The sequence below is a fragment of the Aptenodytes patagonicus genome, chromosome 6 (genome assembly GCF_965638725.1).
Source record: "Aptenodytes patagonicus chromosome 6, bAptPat1.pri.cur, whole genome shotgun sequence".
Lineage (NCBI taxonomy): Eukaryota > Metazoa > Chordata > Aves > Sphenisciformes > Spheniscidae > Aptenodytes > Aptenodytes patagonicus.
The window spans coordinates 58,013,258-58,030,503 of NC_134954.1; the positions used below are offsets into that span (position 1 = coordinate 58,013,258).

At 63.3% G+C, this 17,246-nt stretch overlaps 2 protein-coding genes across 2 annotated transcripts; both read left to right on the forward strand.

Annotated features, from left to right (window-relative positions):
* The first annotated feature begins 985 nt into the window (after window positions 1–985).
* On the forward strand, window positions 986–3,365 carry CRYBA2 (crystallin beta A2). The gene is made up of 4 exons (XM_076340784.1): window positions 986–1,146; window positions 1,570–1,711; window positions 2,763–2,905; window positions 3,204–3,365. The coding sequence occupies exons 1-4, from the start codon at window positions 986–988 to the stop codon at window positions 3,349–3,351; spliced, it is 594 nt and encodes a 197-aa protein (XP_076196899.1). The 3' UTR covers window positions 3,352–3,365.
* Window positions 3,366–7,410: 4,045 nt separating this feature from the next.
* On the forward strand, window positions 7,411–11,696 carry FEV (FEV transcription factor, ETS family member). Its single transcript, XM_076342836.1, has 3 exons — window positions 7,411–7,462; window positions 8,466–8,540; window positions 11,056–11,696. The coding sequence occupies exons 1-3, from the start codon at window positions 7,411–7,413 to the stop codon at window positions 11,565–11,567; spliced, it is 639 nt and encodes a 212-aa protein (XP_076198951.1). The 3' UTR covers window positions 11,568–11,696.
* The last annotated feature ends 5,550 nt before the right edge of the window (window positions 11,697–17,246 follow it).

Genomic DNA, 17,246 nt, shown 5'->3' on the forward strand with positions numbered 1-17,246 from the left:
AAGGCTGCGGGTGACCTGGCAAAGGCTGGGTCCCTAATCCCCCAGCCAAGCGGGGACATTGTCCAGGGGCAGAAAGGAAAGCGGTGCGTCAGGCCCTTTGCCCATTGTGCCCTGAGCCCCTGCACAAACACAGCCCAGCACTTTCATTGTCAGCCCTGCGGGGCACGGGGGGGCCGCTCTCGCCACACTGCCTAACTGGAATGGACAGCTGGAGTCTGGGGTGGGTGTGCACCCCGCCCCCCCCTCCCCCATCCCCTGCCTGCTGACACAGCGCCCTACCCGCCTGCACCATCGGCACTTCGGCCCCCGCCTATAAAGGACAAGGGGAAAAGCCGGTGCCGGCACTGCCACCGCCACCTTCGCCTCTGTGCCCTGCCGACCAAGTAAGTACCAGGCTGTGAGCCCCCAAGCCCCCCCCACTGCACAGGCGCTGCCACGCTCCTTTCGCCCCCCCACACCGAGCCCCCCCACCCAACACACACTCTGGGGAAGGGCAAGCTGCGGGGTGCTGCATGGCATAGCAGGGGTGTGGGCAGGAGGGATGCTGGCACCCATCTTTGCAAGAGGTGGGCTGCTCTGCCCCAGGGCTGCACCCCGCACCCATGTCTGAGTTGGGGTCACTGCCACCCCCCCTGCACCGGGTACAGTGCCACCATGCCCAGCTGACCCCAGGAGTCATCGCAGGGAGCTTGGGAGCCGAGAAACTGAGGCAGCCCCGGGTACATCACATGGAGAGATGGAGCATCGCAAGTGCCCCCAGCAACTTGGGGGTCACCGGACAGAGATCCCCCAGCACCAAGGGAAGGGGAATGGGAAGCATCCCCTGTGCCAGCCTGGGAGGGCGAGGGGCTGGTGGCACAGGATGTGTGAGGGCAGCACCGCCAGCACCCCAGGCTCGGTGGCAGGCAGCGGGGTGGCTGGGGGCTAATGGTGGGCACCTGCCGGGGGTGATGTGTAGGGCTCTGCCAGCAGCCAAGCGACCCGCATGACCAACAGTGAAGCTATGGATACCCTGGGGCAGTACAAGATAACAGTGTGGGAGGAGGAGAGCTTCCAGGGCAAGCGCTGCGAGTTCCTCATGGAGTGCCCCAGCATCATGGAGCGCGGCTTCCGCAAGATCCGCTCCATCAAGGTGGAGTCTGGCCCGTAAGTGCCCCACCAGCCTCGCGGCCCTTTGGCACACCCCGCTCCAGCAAACCCGTTGTTCCCAGGGGACTGTCGGGAGCTGCCGGGGAGGCAGGACACCCGGGTCCTTCCTCGGCTCCGACACAGCCTCATCGTGCGACCTCCCTCCCTGTGCTCCTTGCGTGGTGCCTCAGTTTCCCCATCTGCAAAGCAGGGAGACCTTGTTGAGCCAAGGTGTGGGTCGGAGGCACCGGTGTGGCCCTGGGGAGAGGGGTCCCACTCTCAAAAGGGACGTTTGCTGCTAGCAAGGACCCCGACCTCCGTGACAGACCCACACCCTGCCAGGACGTCTCCATCCCCTGCACGGGAGGGAGAAGCCGGCCCTGGGCTGAGCCTGGGGGCTGTGCCATGCATCCCTGAGGGCTTTCCTCCTCTACCCTCCAGCTGGGTGGGTTTCGAATACCCCGAGTACCAGGGGCAGCAGTTTATCCTGGAGAAGGGTGACTATCCCCGATGGGAGGCCTGGAGCGGGAACAGCGGCTACCGGACCGAGCACCTCCTCTCCTTCCGGCCCATCAAGTGCGCGGTGAGTTACGGGGACACCACCGCGGTGCGCTTGGGGCAGGCAGAGTCTCCCCCCAGCAGCCCAGCATGGAGGGAGATGACGGACAGACAGGAGGACGGGTTACGTGGGATGTGGGATGGAGGGGTGAGGTGCGCACGGAGGTGCTGTGGGGTGGAGGGGTGGCTGCACCCACTGGCTACTGCCTTCCTGCAAGGATCCTGGGATGCTCTTTTGGGCTAAAATTTAGCCTGAAACACCATCCCAGCTCCTTCTGCTTTGTGCATTGGAAAGCCACCTCCTAGGCTAGGGTCCCCGGGCCTTGTCCCCCCGCCCTGGATACCTGGGGATGGGGTGAGCAGAGAGGAGCCGTCAGGACCGCAGGGATGCTTGGGGTGCGGGGTCTGTGCCCCTCCTGCCTGGGGTACCCGAGCCGTGCCCAGGCAGATGCAGCCTCTATCGCTGCTCCATCTGCAGAGACACTGGTGCTCGCAATAGCGGCACGTCTGCGCCTCCGAGCGGGGGGTCCCCCCCCAACTTTTAATAATCACCAGGCAGATATGCTTGGGCTTTAATAAAGGGGATGCGATAAGATCACTCCTTACTGGCAGGACTGCTCCTCGGTGCAGATAGATGCGTGTGGGGGCTGGGCACGGGGGACAGTGCCGCATCGCTCAGTGTCCCAGCAATTAACCCCTCGGTGCCCAGCACCCAGCAAAGCCGGGGGGACCGCTCTCAGCAGCCTGCCTTGCCCTGAAATCCTCCTGCAGCCTCGGGGAGCATGAGGATGCTGAGGGCAGGAGCCCATGTGGGTGCAGAGGATGTGGCCACTGTTGCCCTCACCGGCAGCTGTGCATTGGGACCACAGGGGCGTGAGAGCAGCATCCTCTGGGCAGCCCTGGGGTGTCCCGGTGAGGGGGTGCCAGGCTGCAGGACATCCCCATGCCTTGCACCAAAGCTGGGCATGGTCCCAGGCCTCCCACGGTGCCTTGGTGCATGTCCTCCTGATGCCACATCCTCTATCCCTGCACAAGCCACCCCATCCACACTGACCCCCAGCTCTCTCCCTCCGCAGAACCACAACGACAGCAAAGTCATCCTCTATGAGGCAGAGAACTTCCAGGGGCACAAGTTTGAGCTGAGTGACGACTACCCCTCGCTGCAGGCCATGGGCTGGGGCAACAAGGAGGTGGCATCCATCAAAGTGAACGCTGGAGCGTGAGTCCCGCTGGAGCGGGGAGAGGGGTGGTGGGGGCTGAGAGCAGGGGTTCAGCGAGTACCTCACTCCTGCATAGCCCCAGGGATGGGGAAAGGAGATCCCAAAAAGGAGGGGTGCCTGCCTGCCCCCCTTCCTTTGAAAATCCAAGCCATGGGGTGTTTCCTGTCCCTGCTCTCCCAGGGCAAGCAGAGGGATGGGATGGGATGGGATGGGATGGGATGGGATGGGATGGGATGGGATGGGATAGGATGGGATGGGGGATTTGGCCCAGGCTCTGAGCCAGGGGTCTGCCTGCAGGTGGGTGGCATACCAGTACCCGGGATACAGGGGCTACCAGTATGTGCTGGAGCGGGACAGACAGAACGGCGAGTTCAAGAAGTACAACGAATACAGCAGCCAGGCCCACACCAACCAGATTCAATCCATCCGCCGCGTCCAGCACTGAGCAGGGGCAGGGCCGCGTGCCCCGCAGCCTCCGGGCTGCTGTGCAATAGACCTCTATCCAGTAGCAAATAAAGGCATTTGTCAAAAAAGGGTGCTCCTGCCTCTGCCCTGCTCCTCAGGGGGCTGCCAGACCCAGGGGACCCCCTGTGGGGTGGGAGACAGGGTGCCTGCCCCAGCCCTGCTGCCCCCCAGCACTCAGCAGTTGGAAGGGGTTTCTCCTTCCCCAGGCAGTTTTGGACCCGTGGCCACCTCCACCCTGGGCTGAGCTCTCTGCACCCCACCTCTGGCCCGTGCACAGCGACCAGAAGGAATGCAGAACGGTTTCCACCCCTGTGGTGCTCTGGCTGGGGAAATGGGAACTTACTGGGAACTTGCTGGCCTTACTGGAGCTGGGAGGGGGCATCCGGGGGGGTTGTGCCCCGGGTCCTCCTCCCAGGCTCAGCGCACCCCAGTTTGGAAGAGAGAGGGGGGTCCCTGCCTGCTGTGGGCCTGGGGAGGAGGAGCACCGTTGGGGTCACCTCGGGGGGGGGGGACACTTGCCACACATGGGATGGCCACAGCTGGGGCAGGGTTGGGGGCACTGCCTTATAGAGGGGCCGTACAGGGGTTGTGTGGGGGTGCAGGGGACAGGGGCAGGAGGTCCTCGGGGCAGTGTCCTGCAGCTGGCAGGGGGCTCAGCTTACTGTTCCCAGCACCCTTAGGGTCCGGGTCCCCCCACCCCCAGCCTGGCCACACCAGCACATCCGTACCAGCATCCGGCTCCGGCTCCGGCTCCGCCCTGGCACACCAGGAGCCCCACCCAGCCTCCTCCTCCTCCAGCACCCTTTCCCGGCCTACTCCTTCTCTTCCATCCTGCTCCAGCACCCCGAACCCTCCTGGGGCACAGGCCTCCAGTCCCGAGGTGGTCCCTGCACCCAGGACATCCCTTCTAAAGCCACAGGACAGTGGAACAGTGCTGGGTGGCTTGGACTCCTGGGTCCCCAGATGCCCACCCTGCTACAAGCATGCCTGGCCTTGGGGCTGTGGGTGCCCCAGAAGGGTGCTGGGAGATTGGGGAGGACTGGGCTGGGGGTCAGTGTGTGCACGCCCTGCACCCAGGGCCGCACAGAGACCCCAGCCCTGACGTGTGTGTGAGTGTGTGCATGTGTGTGTGTGTGTGCACTGCACACACGAGCTTGCACATGAGCGTGCATGCAAGTATGCCCATGCACGCCCTGCATGTCCCCGCTCCCTCTCCCCTTGCACCCCCATGTGCACCATGCTAAAGCCCCAGCACCTTGTGCATCCCCATCCCGCAGGGCGTCCCTGCTGTGGGGTGCCCCCAAGCCCTCCCCTGTCTCCTCCGTGTCCCCGCTGGCCCCACCCCGCCATGGCCCCACGGCAGCCAGCCTCTCCCCCTGCACAAACACATTCCTGCACACCCGGCCGGACTGCAGCCAGCCCAAGGCCACGTCAGCTCAGCTCTGCTCCACGCCGCCGGCACACAGGTGAAGTTATCCTGGGCACCTGCACATAGGGCTGCGACGGGGGGGGGATGTGTGGGGGTCACGGCAAAATGTGGGGTCCTTATTGCTCCATCCTGGGGCAGGGGGAGAGCGCTGGGTTGGGGGGTGGGGGGCAAACTGCCTGCTTGCAGCCAGAGGGTCCTTCTGCTGCTGCCAGCTGGGTGTTCCACGTGTCCGGGCTCTGTCCCGTGGAGCCCCACAGACCTGGACCCTCATCTCCCAGACCCCCCATGGACCCGAAGCACCATCCCCTGGCTCCCCCATGGACCTGGGCCCCTGTTCCCTGGATTCGTCGTGTACCCTGCCCCCCCATCCTGTGAGTCCGCCCCAGCTCCCCCATGTCCCAGCTCCCCCATGAACCTCGGGTCACTTTGCTCAGGTCCCCAAAGCTCTGCACAGGCACAGGGCTCCCCAGCCCCTGGGACCCCACACTCCCTGCCCCTCTGCACCCCTCAGCCCCCAGGTCACCCAAAGCCCCCAGTCCCCTCACATCCTACTGTAAGTCCCCCCACCCACTGGCTTTCCCAGGGACCCAGGAGTCCCCATCCCCAGTGCCCCCCACAGCCTCCTCACCTCCAGCTCCTGCAGCCCTAACTCTGCTTCTCAGGCTGATTCCAAACTACTCCCCCCACTCCAGGTTGATGCAGTGTCCCTCAGCCCACATCCGCGCCCCCCCCCCCTGCTGCCCCCTGTGCCCTCCGCCATGCAGGTTTGCTGGAGGAGGATCCTGGTCACCAGGGGTGCCGGGAGGAGAGGGGCTTGGCAGGTCGGGCCCCCTCCCCACCTCACCCCGCTGTCTCCGGGGCTTGTTTTCCGTTGCCTGCGGTTTGTTCCAGTAACTCAGGCAGCGAAAGCAAGTCTGGGAGGCTGCGGAGCCGCTGCCGGGAGTGCTGCACCTGGGGGACTGGGGAGGAGAGGGATGGGGGGAGCAGCCAGGGCTGTTGGGCTGTACAGAGCTGGGACACCCCGCTGCGGGGTTCAGGGGAGCTCAGGGGACAAGCTGGGGGGAAGAGAAACTTTTTAAGGGCTGTTACATCCAAACAGGATTGGTGGGGAATTGGTGGGGGAGTACTGTGGGCTCTGCTCATGTCTCCCCTGCCAGCATCTGAGCTCTGTCCCCAGTGGAGATGGGCAGCAGGGGTGGAGCATCCAGAGCCCAGCTCAGCACCCATGGGACCCCCTGTTTCCTAAACTCTTTGGACACCCCCACCCAGGAGGAGCCACCATTCATGTCTCACGATGACCACTTTCAAGAAATTCGGCTAAGTCCAGCGTGAGAGCTCATCCTTTTACTAGACATCAATGAAACACCGCAGGAGAGGTCATGGGCTGATGGGTGGCTTGGCTGTACAGCATTGGACTCATGGAGCAGAGCTGGTGCCCGCTGCTGGCACGCTGCCTGGCTGCCTCAAGCGCGGACCCTCCGCCGGCACCCTGCAGCTGCATGTAGCAGTTGGAGCCATGGGTGATGGGGAAAAACCTGGCCAGATGTGTCTTTTGGGAGCCGAGACCACTCCAGACCCTTTCCCTGTTACAAGTTTCTCCCCTAATTGCCCTCCCATCTTCACAACACCCAGGGCTGCCCAAGACAAGCTGGTGGAGATGGGGCCATGCAGGTTTGGGTGGGTGTTGGGGGTCACCCAGCTTCTACAGGTCCTAATAAAAATGGGCAAGAGATCGGGACAGGGCTGGGGACCCCAGGATGGTCACAGGCTTAACCCTCCCTGAGGCAGGGACTGGCCAGAAGGGCACAGAGAAGCCAGGGAGGTGGCAGAGCTGTGGTACGTCCTGGTGTCACCAACCGCTGGAGATGCACTTACCCACCCCGGAGCTCTGGGCGCTGTAAAGGGACCTCAGCATAAGGGTCCCGGAGGTGGAGGGATGTGGCAGGAACACAACTGACCCACCCCAGGGCTCTGGGGGCTACAAGGGGACCCCAGGACTGTGCTGAGGACCCTGGAGCTGGGGAAGGGGCAGGCAGGGAGCCCCACGGCCGGCAGCGTGGGTGGCTTGGAGGGATGGAGGCAGGCGGGACGATGCCACACGGTGAGATGCAGAGGGCTCAGGCGACGCTGGCAGTGTGGGGACCGCCGTGTGCGCTGGCCGGCCGACCGGGTTGGGGAGCAGGATGCTGGTGGTGGTGGTGGGAGGCCGGGCCCGGGTGGTCTCCAGGCAGTGTCCGAGCTCCGCTCCCAGCTGGGATGGCAGCGCCGTGTTTGCGAAGAGTTAAGGAGGCGGAAGAGGCAGGAAGCGGCCCGAGCCGCTCTCCATAGAAACCCGCGGCCGTGATTAAAGTCTGATGCGGACCCGATAGCAGGGGGGGGCAGCGCCCGCTTTAATTACAGCAGAGGAAATTGCTGGAGCCGGGGCCCCGAGCCCCTGCGAGTTGCCTGGAAACTCCCCCCCCCCGCCTCCCCCGGCCCCTGCCCGTCCCCTGCCCGTCCCGCTGCCATTTATTCGCCATCAGCTGCTCCCTGATAAAGTGGAATAATAATAATAATAATAGGGGCAGGAATATTAAAACATGCAGCCCGCGGGCCACCCCCACAGCTGCCATGAGACACGGCGCCGGAGCGGTGCCACTGCTGCTCAACATGTACCTGCCAGGTACGGGCGAACCCCCCCCCGGCTGCTGCCCTGCTGCAGTGCCGTGCACTGCACAGCACCCCGGCCCCCACCCACCCTGCCCCAGGGCTCTTCTCTGCCCCATCTCCCTCCAGCACCCACCCTGCCTTCCCCTCTCCCTCCGTCCATCCTCCCTTCCTGCCTTCCAGACCCCCAACCATCCCTTCCTCCTTCCTTCCAGCTGCCCTCGCAGCCTTCCACGCCTGCACACCCGTCCTCCCTTCCATCCTTCATCCACCCACCGTCCCCCTGTCCTTCCATCCCTCCATCCACCTTTCTGTCCTTCCAACACATCCTTCCACCCACCGACCCTTCCCCTGTGCTTCCATCCATCCTTCCACCCCACCCACCTGTCCCTCCGTCCCTCTTTCTGTCCCCGCTACCGGCCATCCCCTCCATCTACCCTCTGTCCCTTCCATCAGCCCATTCTTCCACCGTCTTACTCATTACCTGCCCTTCCTTCCATCCTTCCACCTCTCGCCCTTCCTTCTCTCCTTCTTCTTATCCTTCCCTCCATCTACCCATCCATCCACCCATCCTCTCTTCTGTCCTTCCATCCATCCACTCATCTCTCCTTCCTTCCATCCACCTCTCCATGTCTCTCTCCTTTCCCCAGCCATCTGCTCCCCAAACACCGACACTCGTCCTTCCTTCCACCCGCCGCTCCTGCCACCCATCCTTCCACCCCACCCGCCTCCTCTCCCTCTCCCCCTGCCCCGCAGCTCTCTCCCTCTCTCTCACTCTCCTCCCTACCCCAGCCTGCGGGATTTTCTATTCCTATTTAAAAGCTTCCCCGGCTCGGTCGGAAATCGGATTTCCTTTTTCCTGGACGCGTTTCCTGGCTTCGCCGCCGCGGCGGGGCAGGCGAGGGGGAGCGGCAGGGGGCTGCGGAGAGGCTGCCCGCGGGTGGGCGCCGGGGGGTCGCAGTCCCGCCTGGCCCCAGCTCCCCCCCCGCACCCCCACCCGCGCCCCTTTTTCCCCCCAGATCCAGTCGGGGAAACTTTGTTCAAAGACGGCAAGAGCCAGGCGTGGGGGTCCCTCAGCCCAGGCGTGCAGAAAGGTAAGAGCACCGCTGCCCCTTCCCTGGGGCCGGCCCCACTCCCCCCGGCCCACCCGAAGCGGGGACCCCCCTGGGGCACACGCACCCTCCCTCGTCCCGCAGCCCTCGGGGACCCCTTCCCGTCTGTGTGCCGGGCACTGCCCACGCAGGACACGGCCACTGTGGAGCCCCGCTCCCTGCTGCTGCAGGTGGCTCGGACTGGGAGCATCCCGCTGCCAAAACCCACTGGGAGAGCGGCCGAGCCCCGACGGCTGGGAGCTGCTGTCCTGCTGCAGCGGAGGGGAGCAGGGTGCCCAGTGCCCCCGGCCCCCCCGGAGCCCCGCAATGGGGCTGGGTGGGTGCGGGGTCCCAGCTCGAGTCCCCCTGGTGCTCCGGGGACATCCGACGGGGAGGGAGCTGCCAGCCAGCCCGGGAGCTGGGGGGGTTAATCTGGGCTCTGGGGACCCGTGCCTGGGAGTGGAGGAATGAGGTGAGATACCACCCAGGAGGGAGCTGCCGGTGCAGGGCTGGGGCTCGGGCAAGGCATGGGTCGGCTGGGAGATGGTGGATTCCCAGGAGCCGGAGCCAACCGTCCGGGTAAAGCCGTCCAGCGATCCCGGGGATCGGCCAAGGGCTGGCCAGAGAGCAGCCTGGAGCCTGCTGGGGAGCACAGCAGGGCTGGTCATCGGGCAGACACGGGGCCAGCGCTGTGGCGTTTGGGCCATGTAGCTTGCCAGTCTGGCAAGGAGACAGGGGTCAGGGGGTGCTCTGAGCAGGAAAAGGGGAGCCCTGGTTTAGGGGTGAGAGGGGGGCAAAGCTGGGACCGGGGAGGGGCCCTTTTGCGTCTGCACTGCGGACTCTGCCCCAGCCATCCTCTGCGCACTGCGCTGCGTTGAGAAGGACCTTTTTGGAATCCTGGAGGTTTCCTCAGGGAGCTGCCAGGCGCTGCAGTATAGCACCCTGCGGCAGGCAGGATTGAACCTCGCCGTCCCACCCAGCTGCACCCCCCAACTCCTCCCTGCCCTCCTGCGTGGGTTGGGGAACCTCATGGGTGGGGGATTGGGGGACAGCAGGAGCCCAGGGTGGGGGCTGCGGGGATGGAGAAGTGAGGGCTGTGAATGTACCCTAGAGAGGAGAGATCCCCCACCTTGGTCCCAGGATGGGGGATTTGGAAATACAATACCTTGGAAAGACCTGGGCTCGTCTGCATGGATTGGGATGTCTGAGCGAGGTTTGGTGGAATGGGGATGGAGGGGGAACGGCTGTTCCCTGCTTCTTCCAGAGCAAGAATTGGGGGGGACCAGATAAAATAGGTGGGTGCAAAGCAAGCAGGACAAGGTGGTTCTTTGTGGGAAACGTAGCTGAGCTGTGGGCCTGCCTGCTGCAGGGGTTGTGGGTGCTAAACCGCTGTATGGGATCCAAGCACCTTTAGACAAAATAGTGGCAGAAAAGCACAGGGAGGAGGATGAAATGCAAAGACACTTCCTCTGCCGTGGGAAGAGACTTTGCTGCAAGGGTTGGGTCAGGACCAGGGATGCGCAGGGGGTGCTGCTTGGGAGGGAATGGGGGGAAGTGGCGGGGGGGTCTAGGAAAGTGCAGGGCTGCTCTGCAGGGTGGCTGATTCCCAGAGGCAGAACTGCTCATCACCCTAAAGTCCAGGGACCCTCTCCTCTCGTGACCTCTGGCCAGACTCAGTGGAGCCTGTCCTCGTGCCTCACCATGGGCATGTCCAGGTGCACCAGGCTCCTGTGTGTGCACAGCCTGGCACAGGGGCATCTCGGGCACCCACCAAGGGTCCTGCTCAGTGCAAGTTGCGGGTGCAATGGCCATGGCTCAGAGAGGACAGTTTTCCTCTGGAAATAAGGAACACTGGTGCCTGATTCAAAGCCACAGCAGGTCCTGCCCTGTCCTGGTCTCTCCTTCCCCTATACCTGCCTGCGCCTGCCAGGGGTGCAGGTCAGAGCAGTGTTTCACCCCGACTTCAGCTCACCATGGAGACATCCTTGCAGGGCACAGTGCCCCTAGAGATGGGCAGGGGCCGTGCTGTGACACCAGCCCAGTTTCAAGCAGAGGTGGCAGTGGGGATTATTAGTGCTGGGATAGATCTGGGTACTGCCAAGATACCTCCTTCTTGGGGCTGCAGATGAAAGAACCAGGCCAGATCCTCACACCAAAGCAAATGAGCAGGTATTCATCTTCAGTGGGGTGTGAGTAAGGGCAGGAGGGATGTGGGGACCCTGGATCTAGACCCACCGCAGCCTGCGTTGACCTCTGAGCATTCCTACCCCTGTCCCGAGGACCCCTGTCCTCTCCTCCTCTTGTTTGGGGGGCAGGATGGGGTAAGGACGCTGCAAAGGAGACACAACCTCGTTACCATCTTCTGTGTCTCGAGCAGGGAAGATGCAATGAGGTGCTTCTAAAACCTGGGTCCGGGAGGGGGCAACATAGCAGGGGGTCGAGGAGACCAGGGCACATCCTGCCCCTCTCCTTGTGCCCTGAGAGGGAGCTTTAACCTCTCCGCGGCCTGGCCTTGCAGGCAGCGGGCAGATCCAGCTGTGGCAGTTCCTGCTGGAGCTGCTCTCGGACCGGGCCAACCTGAACTGCATCGCCTGGGAAGGCACGAACGGGGAGTTCAAGCTGATCGACCCTGACGAGGTGGCGCGGCGCTGGGGCGAGCGGAAGAGCAAACCCAACATGAATTACGACAAGCTAAGCCGGGCACTGCGCTACTACTACGACAAGAACATCATGACCAAGGTCCACGGCAAGCGCTACGCCTACAAGTTCGACTTCCATGGGCTGGCGCAGGTGTGCCAGCCGGCCGCCCCTGATCACACCCTCTACAAATTTCAGGGCAACCTGGCCCCGCTGCCCTTCTCGGGCATCTCCAAACTCAACCTCATGACCTCGGGGGTGACGCCAGCCAGTTTCTCCTACTGGCCTGGCTCCAGCCCATCCCTCTACCCCGGGCACGGGCTCCAGCCCTCTGCCCCGTTCAGCGCCATGGCAGCCTCCCACCTCAACAACATGAACAACCATTACCATTAGAGGCTCGGCTGTGCCAGGCGGACCTCCCCGTCCCTGGCAGCTTGGGGCTGTGGAGTTGGGGAGCTCGGCAGGGAGGGATGGGGGGGTGGGCTCGTGCCCTGCTCTCAGTTGCCCCCTTTTAGATTTGGAGAGTGGCATGGGGGGCAAGGGATGCTTGCAGGGTAGCTGGGTTGGTTCCCTGATGTGGGTGGCTGGAGGAGAAAAGCCATCTAAATTTAGGGTGAGGAGGGATCCATGATCCTGGGAACAGACGTGGATACCTAAAGCGGGGTGTGAATGGAAGGAAAAACCATGGGCTCTCCTCCTGGCAGGGACTGTGCCCCCCCCTTTTCCTTTGCAACCTGCCACCCACCCCATGAATGTCCTTAGCTCTGCCCCCAGCCTGTGCCTGCCCTACCCTCTCCCTGCAGAGAGGAGTCAGGAGCTGGGGCCCCAGGGCAGCTGTGTCCATGGGTGAAGATCCCACTGGGCAGGGGCAGGGAAAGGGGACCCTCCTTGCCGCTCCTTGGTCCCCCACCTTTGTCTCCAAAGCCTTCCTTTCCTCCATCCCTCCTACACCTCCTGCCGATGGTGGCTTCCTCCAGACCTCAGGAGAAGCCTTGGTCTGGAAAGCAGATACCCTTCATGGGTTAAGTAAGTCCTGCCCAGGGCAGGTCTCTGGGGTTGGAGGTGCCACAGGCCGGTGTGGGGGGCACTGCCAGCCCTCAGGGCAATGCCAGAGCCTGGAGGCAGCAGAGCCTGGCCCCTGCTACTCTGCCCTCTCCCCAGTGCCCGAGGACCACGCCACAGAGCGGGACGGTCCCCGACACCCTGCACACAAGCCCGTGTCCTGCTGGTCACTTCCAAGTTTAATGCTCCAGTTTTACTGTGGCTTTAGCCCCTCGAATGCAGGGCTTGGTGGGACACCCTCCATGGGTGGGGACATCCCCAGGGACAAGGCTGGGTGGGAGGTGGAGCAGGAGAAGGGATACAGCAGGGCTGGGAGCCCCGGGCACTGAGGGGCAGCCCTGGGTCTCTCCCCCCAGGTCCAAGGAGGTGCCCCCATCCTCTGGAGCAGGACTTTGGCCCAGTGGATGCACAAGAGCTGGGCATGCTGGGCTCTGCACTGGCTGGAGGGAGGGATTGGTCTTCAATAAAACAGAGAGGTGCTGTGACCTGTGTCCTCTCGCGTCTGCAGGGGGCAGTCGAGAGGGGAAACCACCCAGCAAACCCCCTCCCATCTGAGTCAGAGCACCTGCAGGGCTGGGGTGGGGAGGATGCAGCCGCCGTGCTGCATCACCTTTTCTCCGGGCATCATCTCTGGCTCTTACAGGCCCCAAGAGATAGCTGGAAACCTCTGGGCTTCTTGAGACACCCCTCCAGGGAAGCCACATATCCTGTTCCCAGGCTGGCAAAGGGATGGGGCAGCTGGAGGCAAAGAGGAGATGCAGTTGGCCTGGTGGGATGTCTGCCACTCTGCCACCACCCAGGGGGATCTAGGATGCCAGGAGCCAGATCTCCCATGACTCACAGAGCCCTGTGCAACCAGCTCAGGGCAATGCACTGGGCCCAGTATGGCCTGATCCTGCAGCGGGTGTCCCTGCTGGGCTGTGCTGTGCCAGGAGCAGGGAGGTCCCAAGTCACGGGGCCAGGCTCACGTGTGACATTGATGCAGGGTTGAGCGGGGAAGCACTGCTTGCTCGGCTTCAGGAACACGCCCACAAATCCACTGGTGCCTGTGGTGGCTGGTGTGGGCTCAGGGGCTGCCCTCTGCCTGCCCCCCGCCTCAGGGCTGTGCTCCCCATCCCACCCCCATTGGAGGTCCAGGGTGCCAGGGCTGCAGGTGAGGCTTACAGCAGGGATCAGACCGGCTGTGTAGGGGGGTGCCGTGCAAATACCCAGCCCATGGAGGGGGTGGTCAGCCCCCAGCCCCTCTCCCTGCGTCTCCCAGATCAGAGCAGCCCCCAGATCTGGGGGCTCTGTGCTGCCCCCTCTGCATGCCTCCAGGGTCGGGTCACTCTCATGGCCTTGGTGGCATCTGCTCGAATGTGTCCTCACTGCCCTAATCAGCTTAAGGGAGAGGGATCTGATGTCAGTGTCTCCTCTGGGGAGGGCTCAGGCTGCAGGGTGAGGGGGCCTGATGCTGCCAGCAGTAAGCCCATGTATGGGAAAGGAGCTGCAGGGACTGGGGGGGTCCCTCCCGGGGGAGGGGGGGGTGTCCCTCCCTCCAGGGTCCCTGAGCATTGCACAGCCTGGTCCCCAAGGACGGCAGGAGGTGAAGCGGGGGGGAAAGGAGTAGTTACCCCCATGCAACCAGCACTCAGGCTGGAGACACACCCCCCCTCAGGCTTGGCCTTGCAAGGGCAAAATGGCTGGGGGCTGACCACAGCTGGCTCCCTCAGAGCTGGGGAAGCCTGCTTCAGGGCTTAGGTAACTGCATGACGCAGGGCAGGACATGGATTAAGGAATGTGGCTTACTAGTAGCTCCCCCCACCCCGCCATCCCGCTCCTATCCCTCCTGTCCCTCTGCCAGTGCCTGTACCACAGAAGCCCAGGTGAGCACAGTTCCTTCCTCATTCCCAGCCGTGCAATCTGGGTCCCGGTTGGATCGGAGGCCGGGCATGCTGCGGAAGGGGGGAGTTACCTTTTTGGAAGAGGGAGGGCCACTGCACAGCCCCAGTGCAACAGGCTGCAGCTGAGGGCTTGCTTTGCTCTGTTCTGAGCTCACCTGGCATGGTCCCCCTGCTCTGTCCCCAGAGTGCCACCCCAAAAGCCAGGAACCAGCCCTGCATTCCCCAGGGACAGCAGCCAGGAGGGAAGGTGAGGAACACCCATGCAGGACTGCACCAGCGATGCTTTTGCCTGCCTGAGGATGCAGCCGGTGTCACCATGGCAACTCAGGATGCTCCCATCCCCAGGCCCCACTGGGAGCAGCCCCCCCACCCCATGTTGTGCTTACCGGAGGAGGGGACAGAGCATCACCTCCCACCCAACCCAGCCTCCCCCCTCCCCAGAGCCCCATCTGACCCAGCCCGCCAGCAGCGCTGCTTTCTTCAGTCACCAAAACCTCCGGCTCAGAGTAGACTGCAGCAAAATCCTGCCAATGGGCGAGCGGGGCTGAGCCCGGCACAGCTCCCAGTGGAGCATCATCCCTGGCCCCGACCGGGGGTGCCCAGCCTGGGGGGCTGATGGGGGAGCACTGTCCCTAGCAGTGGGGTGTACCGGCTGGGTGGGGAGCCTGTCCTAGGTGGCTGGCAGCAGGGTGCATGGGCCCGGTGCACCCACGGGCTACAGACCTACCTGCAGGGAGTCCTCGGGTGCCCTGCCCAGGGTGAGATGGGGGAACGTGGTCCCAAAGGGCCTCAGCCTGCGCGCTGGGAAGAGCGAGGAAGCAGCACACGTGGCCTGGCAGTTTCTTCTGCTGCCTTGTGATTAAAGGCAGAAGGTTTTTTTTCCTACTTTAAAAAAAAAAATATGTATCTTTGTCTCTGGCTTTGCTTAGCCGGTAAGAGGGCAGGATTGAGCCCTGCCCTGGCCTCAGCCTCTTGCCAGGATGGCAGGAGGACCCCTCCAGCTCCCGCAAAGCCTCCCAGCCCCACAGTAAGGGATGAGAGGGGGGACGGAGTAGCCCCTCTCCTATTTTAGCAGAGCCACATCGCCACTTGCTTCATTTCTCACGCTGGGAAGAGCCTTCGCAGCACAGCCAGGTCACGTCTGCCCCAGGGGACATGGGCTGCCTCCCTGCCCACCCCTGCTCCCCCTCCAGCTCTCCCAATTCCCACCTATTTCCTCCTCTCCGCACCCCTGCTGCGCTGGCTCCTCGGCTCAGCCCCCCCACCCCCAAGCTGCTGACTCACATCCTCTCTCCAGACGCCACCTTCCCTTGGCCTGGCTCCCTGCAAAGTGCCTCGTGACAGCGTGGCTTAGCCGGAGCCCGCAGGTGCAGGCAGTCGGGCTCCAAAACCCCTCGTGAAGCCCCTCCAAGAAACCAACCGTAACGCTTCCAAAAGATGCTGCTTTCTCCCTTGCCAATGTGCTCAGGGCTGGGGCCATACCGCCACCGTAAACCCCCCAGGTCCTGGATGCACCGGGAGGAGCTTTGTGCGCTTTGGGTTTCTTCCCTGCTCGCTGCCCTCCCCAGACACAGGGATGCTCTGGATGGAGCCCCAAACCTTGACCCTGCTGCCGCCTGCGCTCTGGTGCCCAGGCAAGGGCTGCCAGGGAGACAGTGTCCTGGTGCCGCTCCTGCCCAGCTGTACACCGAGACCTTGGGCTGGACTCTGCTGAGGGCAGGGGCTGGGCAGCGGGGAGGACTGGATTAATGCGCTAATGCCAGATTACACTCTAATGCAGGACTTCTGATGAGGGAGCGGCACCCGGTCCAGCCTTGGGGGCACTCACTCCCTGGGGCAGGCTCCCCATGACTGCTCCGGGCCACAGCTTGGTGTTGCCTGGCTGTCCCCCAAGGAGCTCAGTCCTCAGGGGTGACACAGGACTGCGAGACAGGCAGGGGACACAGCACAGGGTAACCTCCATGCTCAGCTCTCAGTGGGCTGGAGGTAATGCCCCAGCCTAGGTAGCCCTGGCCTTCCGCTCTGCAGGGCTCCATGGCAGAAGGATTAACCATCACAGCAGGGCTCCAAGGCATCTGATACCTCTTCTCCATCTGCCCCAGTTTCTTGGCACAGAGCTGTCCCCAGTCTGTGCTTCTCAGTCCCATACCCACCAGCCAGGCAATGACACAGGCCATGTTTTGGCTACAGCAGGGACCAAACTGTTTGCTGTCCCAGCTCCCTTGGTCTCATGCCTGCCACTGGGCTACCCTGGGCACAGGCAGAGCTCAAAGCCTCTTGCAGGTTGCCACCCCAGCCTGGATGCGTGCCCCATCAGCTGAGACCCTGTGGCAGCTGTCCTGCCCCCTCCTGGGTACAAATATCTCATCAGCCAATTTAGTCTAGGACGCCTCATGCTCTCTCTGCCATTTGCTGCCATCTCCCTGGGTCACTTTGTCCACATCTTCCCCCCTAGACATCCTACCAGCAGCTGTGAGCAAAGCGCCATGGAGCAAGGAGGGGACCAGAAACCTGCACCCACAAGTCATCCCCAATTCAGCAGAGCAGCAACAGCCCAAAGCTGCGACGGAGCCAGTGTCCGAGTAGCTCCCACAGTGGCAGAAGAGAGACCTCCTACTTCCATCTGCCTTGAGGAACACGTTATCCATCATCCTCGCAGCCGAACAGAGGAGAAGAGCTTGCGCAGAAAGCTGGGCTGAGGCAGGTCCTTCACCAGCCACGTGGGCGCTGGGTCTGCATCATCCGAAGCAGTTTCCTCCCCACGGAGCAGCTCCGAGTCACTCTGGGGGATGCTGCCAACTCTTAATAGCAAGAGCACAGCTTCCCCACTGTTTGTCCAGCAGGAGGAGGCATGGCTTGCCAGGCTGGCTGCTCCAGCCGCCCATCGCTCCTCCATGCCCCAGTGCCATGGCCAGCACGTCCAGTGCATGGAGTTTGCTCTGCAGACAGAGCAGCAGGGCAAGGGGAGTCTCACAGAGCTGTTGCTCCACGAGCTCCAGGCAGAAACCCTCCCCTTTCACGGGTGACTACGCATCCTGGGGACCCACTGCCACCCAGGATGCCTCCAGCAGCCCCACACACCCTTGGGGAGCAAAAGAAAGATGCTATGGCCTGAGAAGGGACCTCC

What these genes read in the sequence shown, in the direction of transcription:
- CRYBA2 (XM_076340784.1), top strand. Translation starts at nt 986, where the DNA reads ATGACCAACAGTGAAGCTATGGATACCCTGGGGCAGTACAAGATAACA. An exon ending in ATCAAGGTGGAGTCTGGCCC is followed by an intron (nt 1,147 to 1,569) that starts GTAAGTGCCCCA and finishes TCTACCCTCCAG; the next exon opens with CTGGGTGGGTTTCGAATACC. An exon ending in ATCAAAGTGAACGCTGGAGC is followed by an intron (nt 2,906 to 3,203) that starts GTGAGTCCCGCT and finishes GTCTGCCTGCAG; the next exon opens with GTGGGTGGCATACCAGTACC.
- FEV (XM_076342836.1), top strand. Translation starts at nt 7,411, where the DNA reads ATGAGACACGGCGCCGGAGCGGTGCCACTGCTGCTCAACATGTACCTG. An exon ending in GCTCAACATGTACCTGCCAG is followed by an intron (nt 7,463 to 8,465) that starts GTACGGGCGAAC and finishes TTTTCCCCCCAG; the next exon opens with ATCCAGTCGGGGAAACTTTG. An exon ending in CAGCCCAGGCGTGCAGAAAG is followed by an intron (nt 8,541 to 11,055) that starts GTAAGAGCACCG and finishes CTGGCCTTGCAG; the next exon opens with GCAGCGGGCAGATCCAGCTG.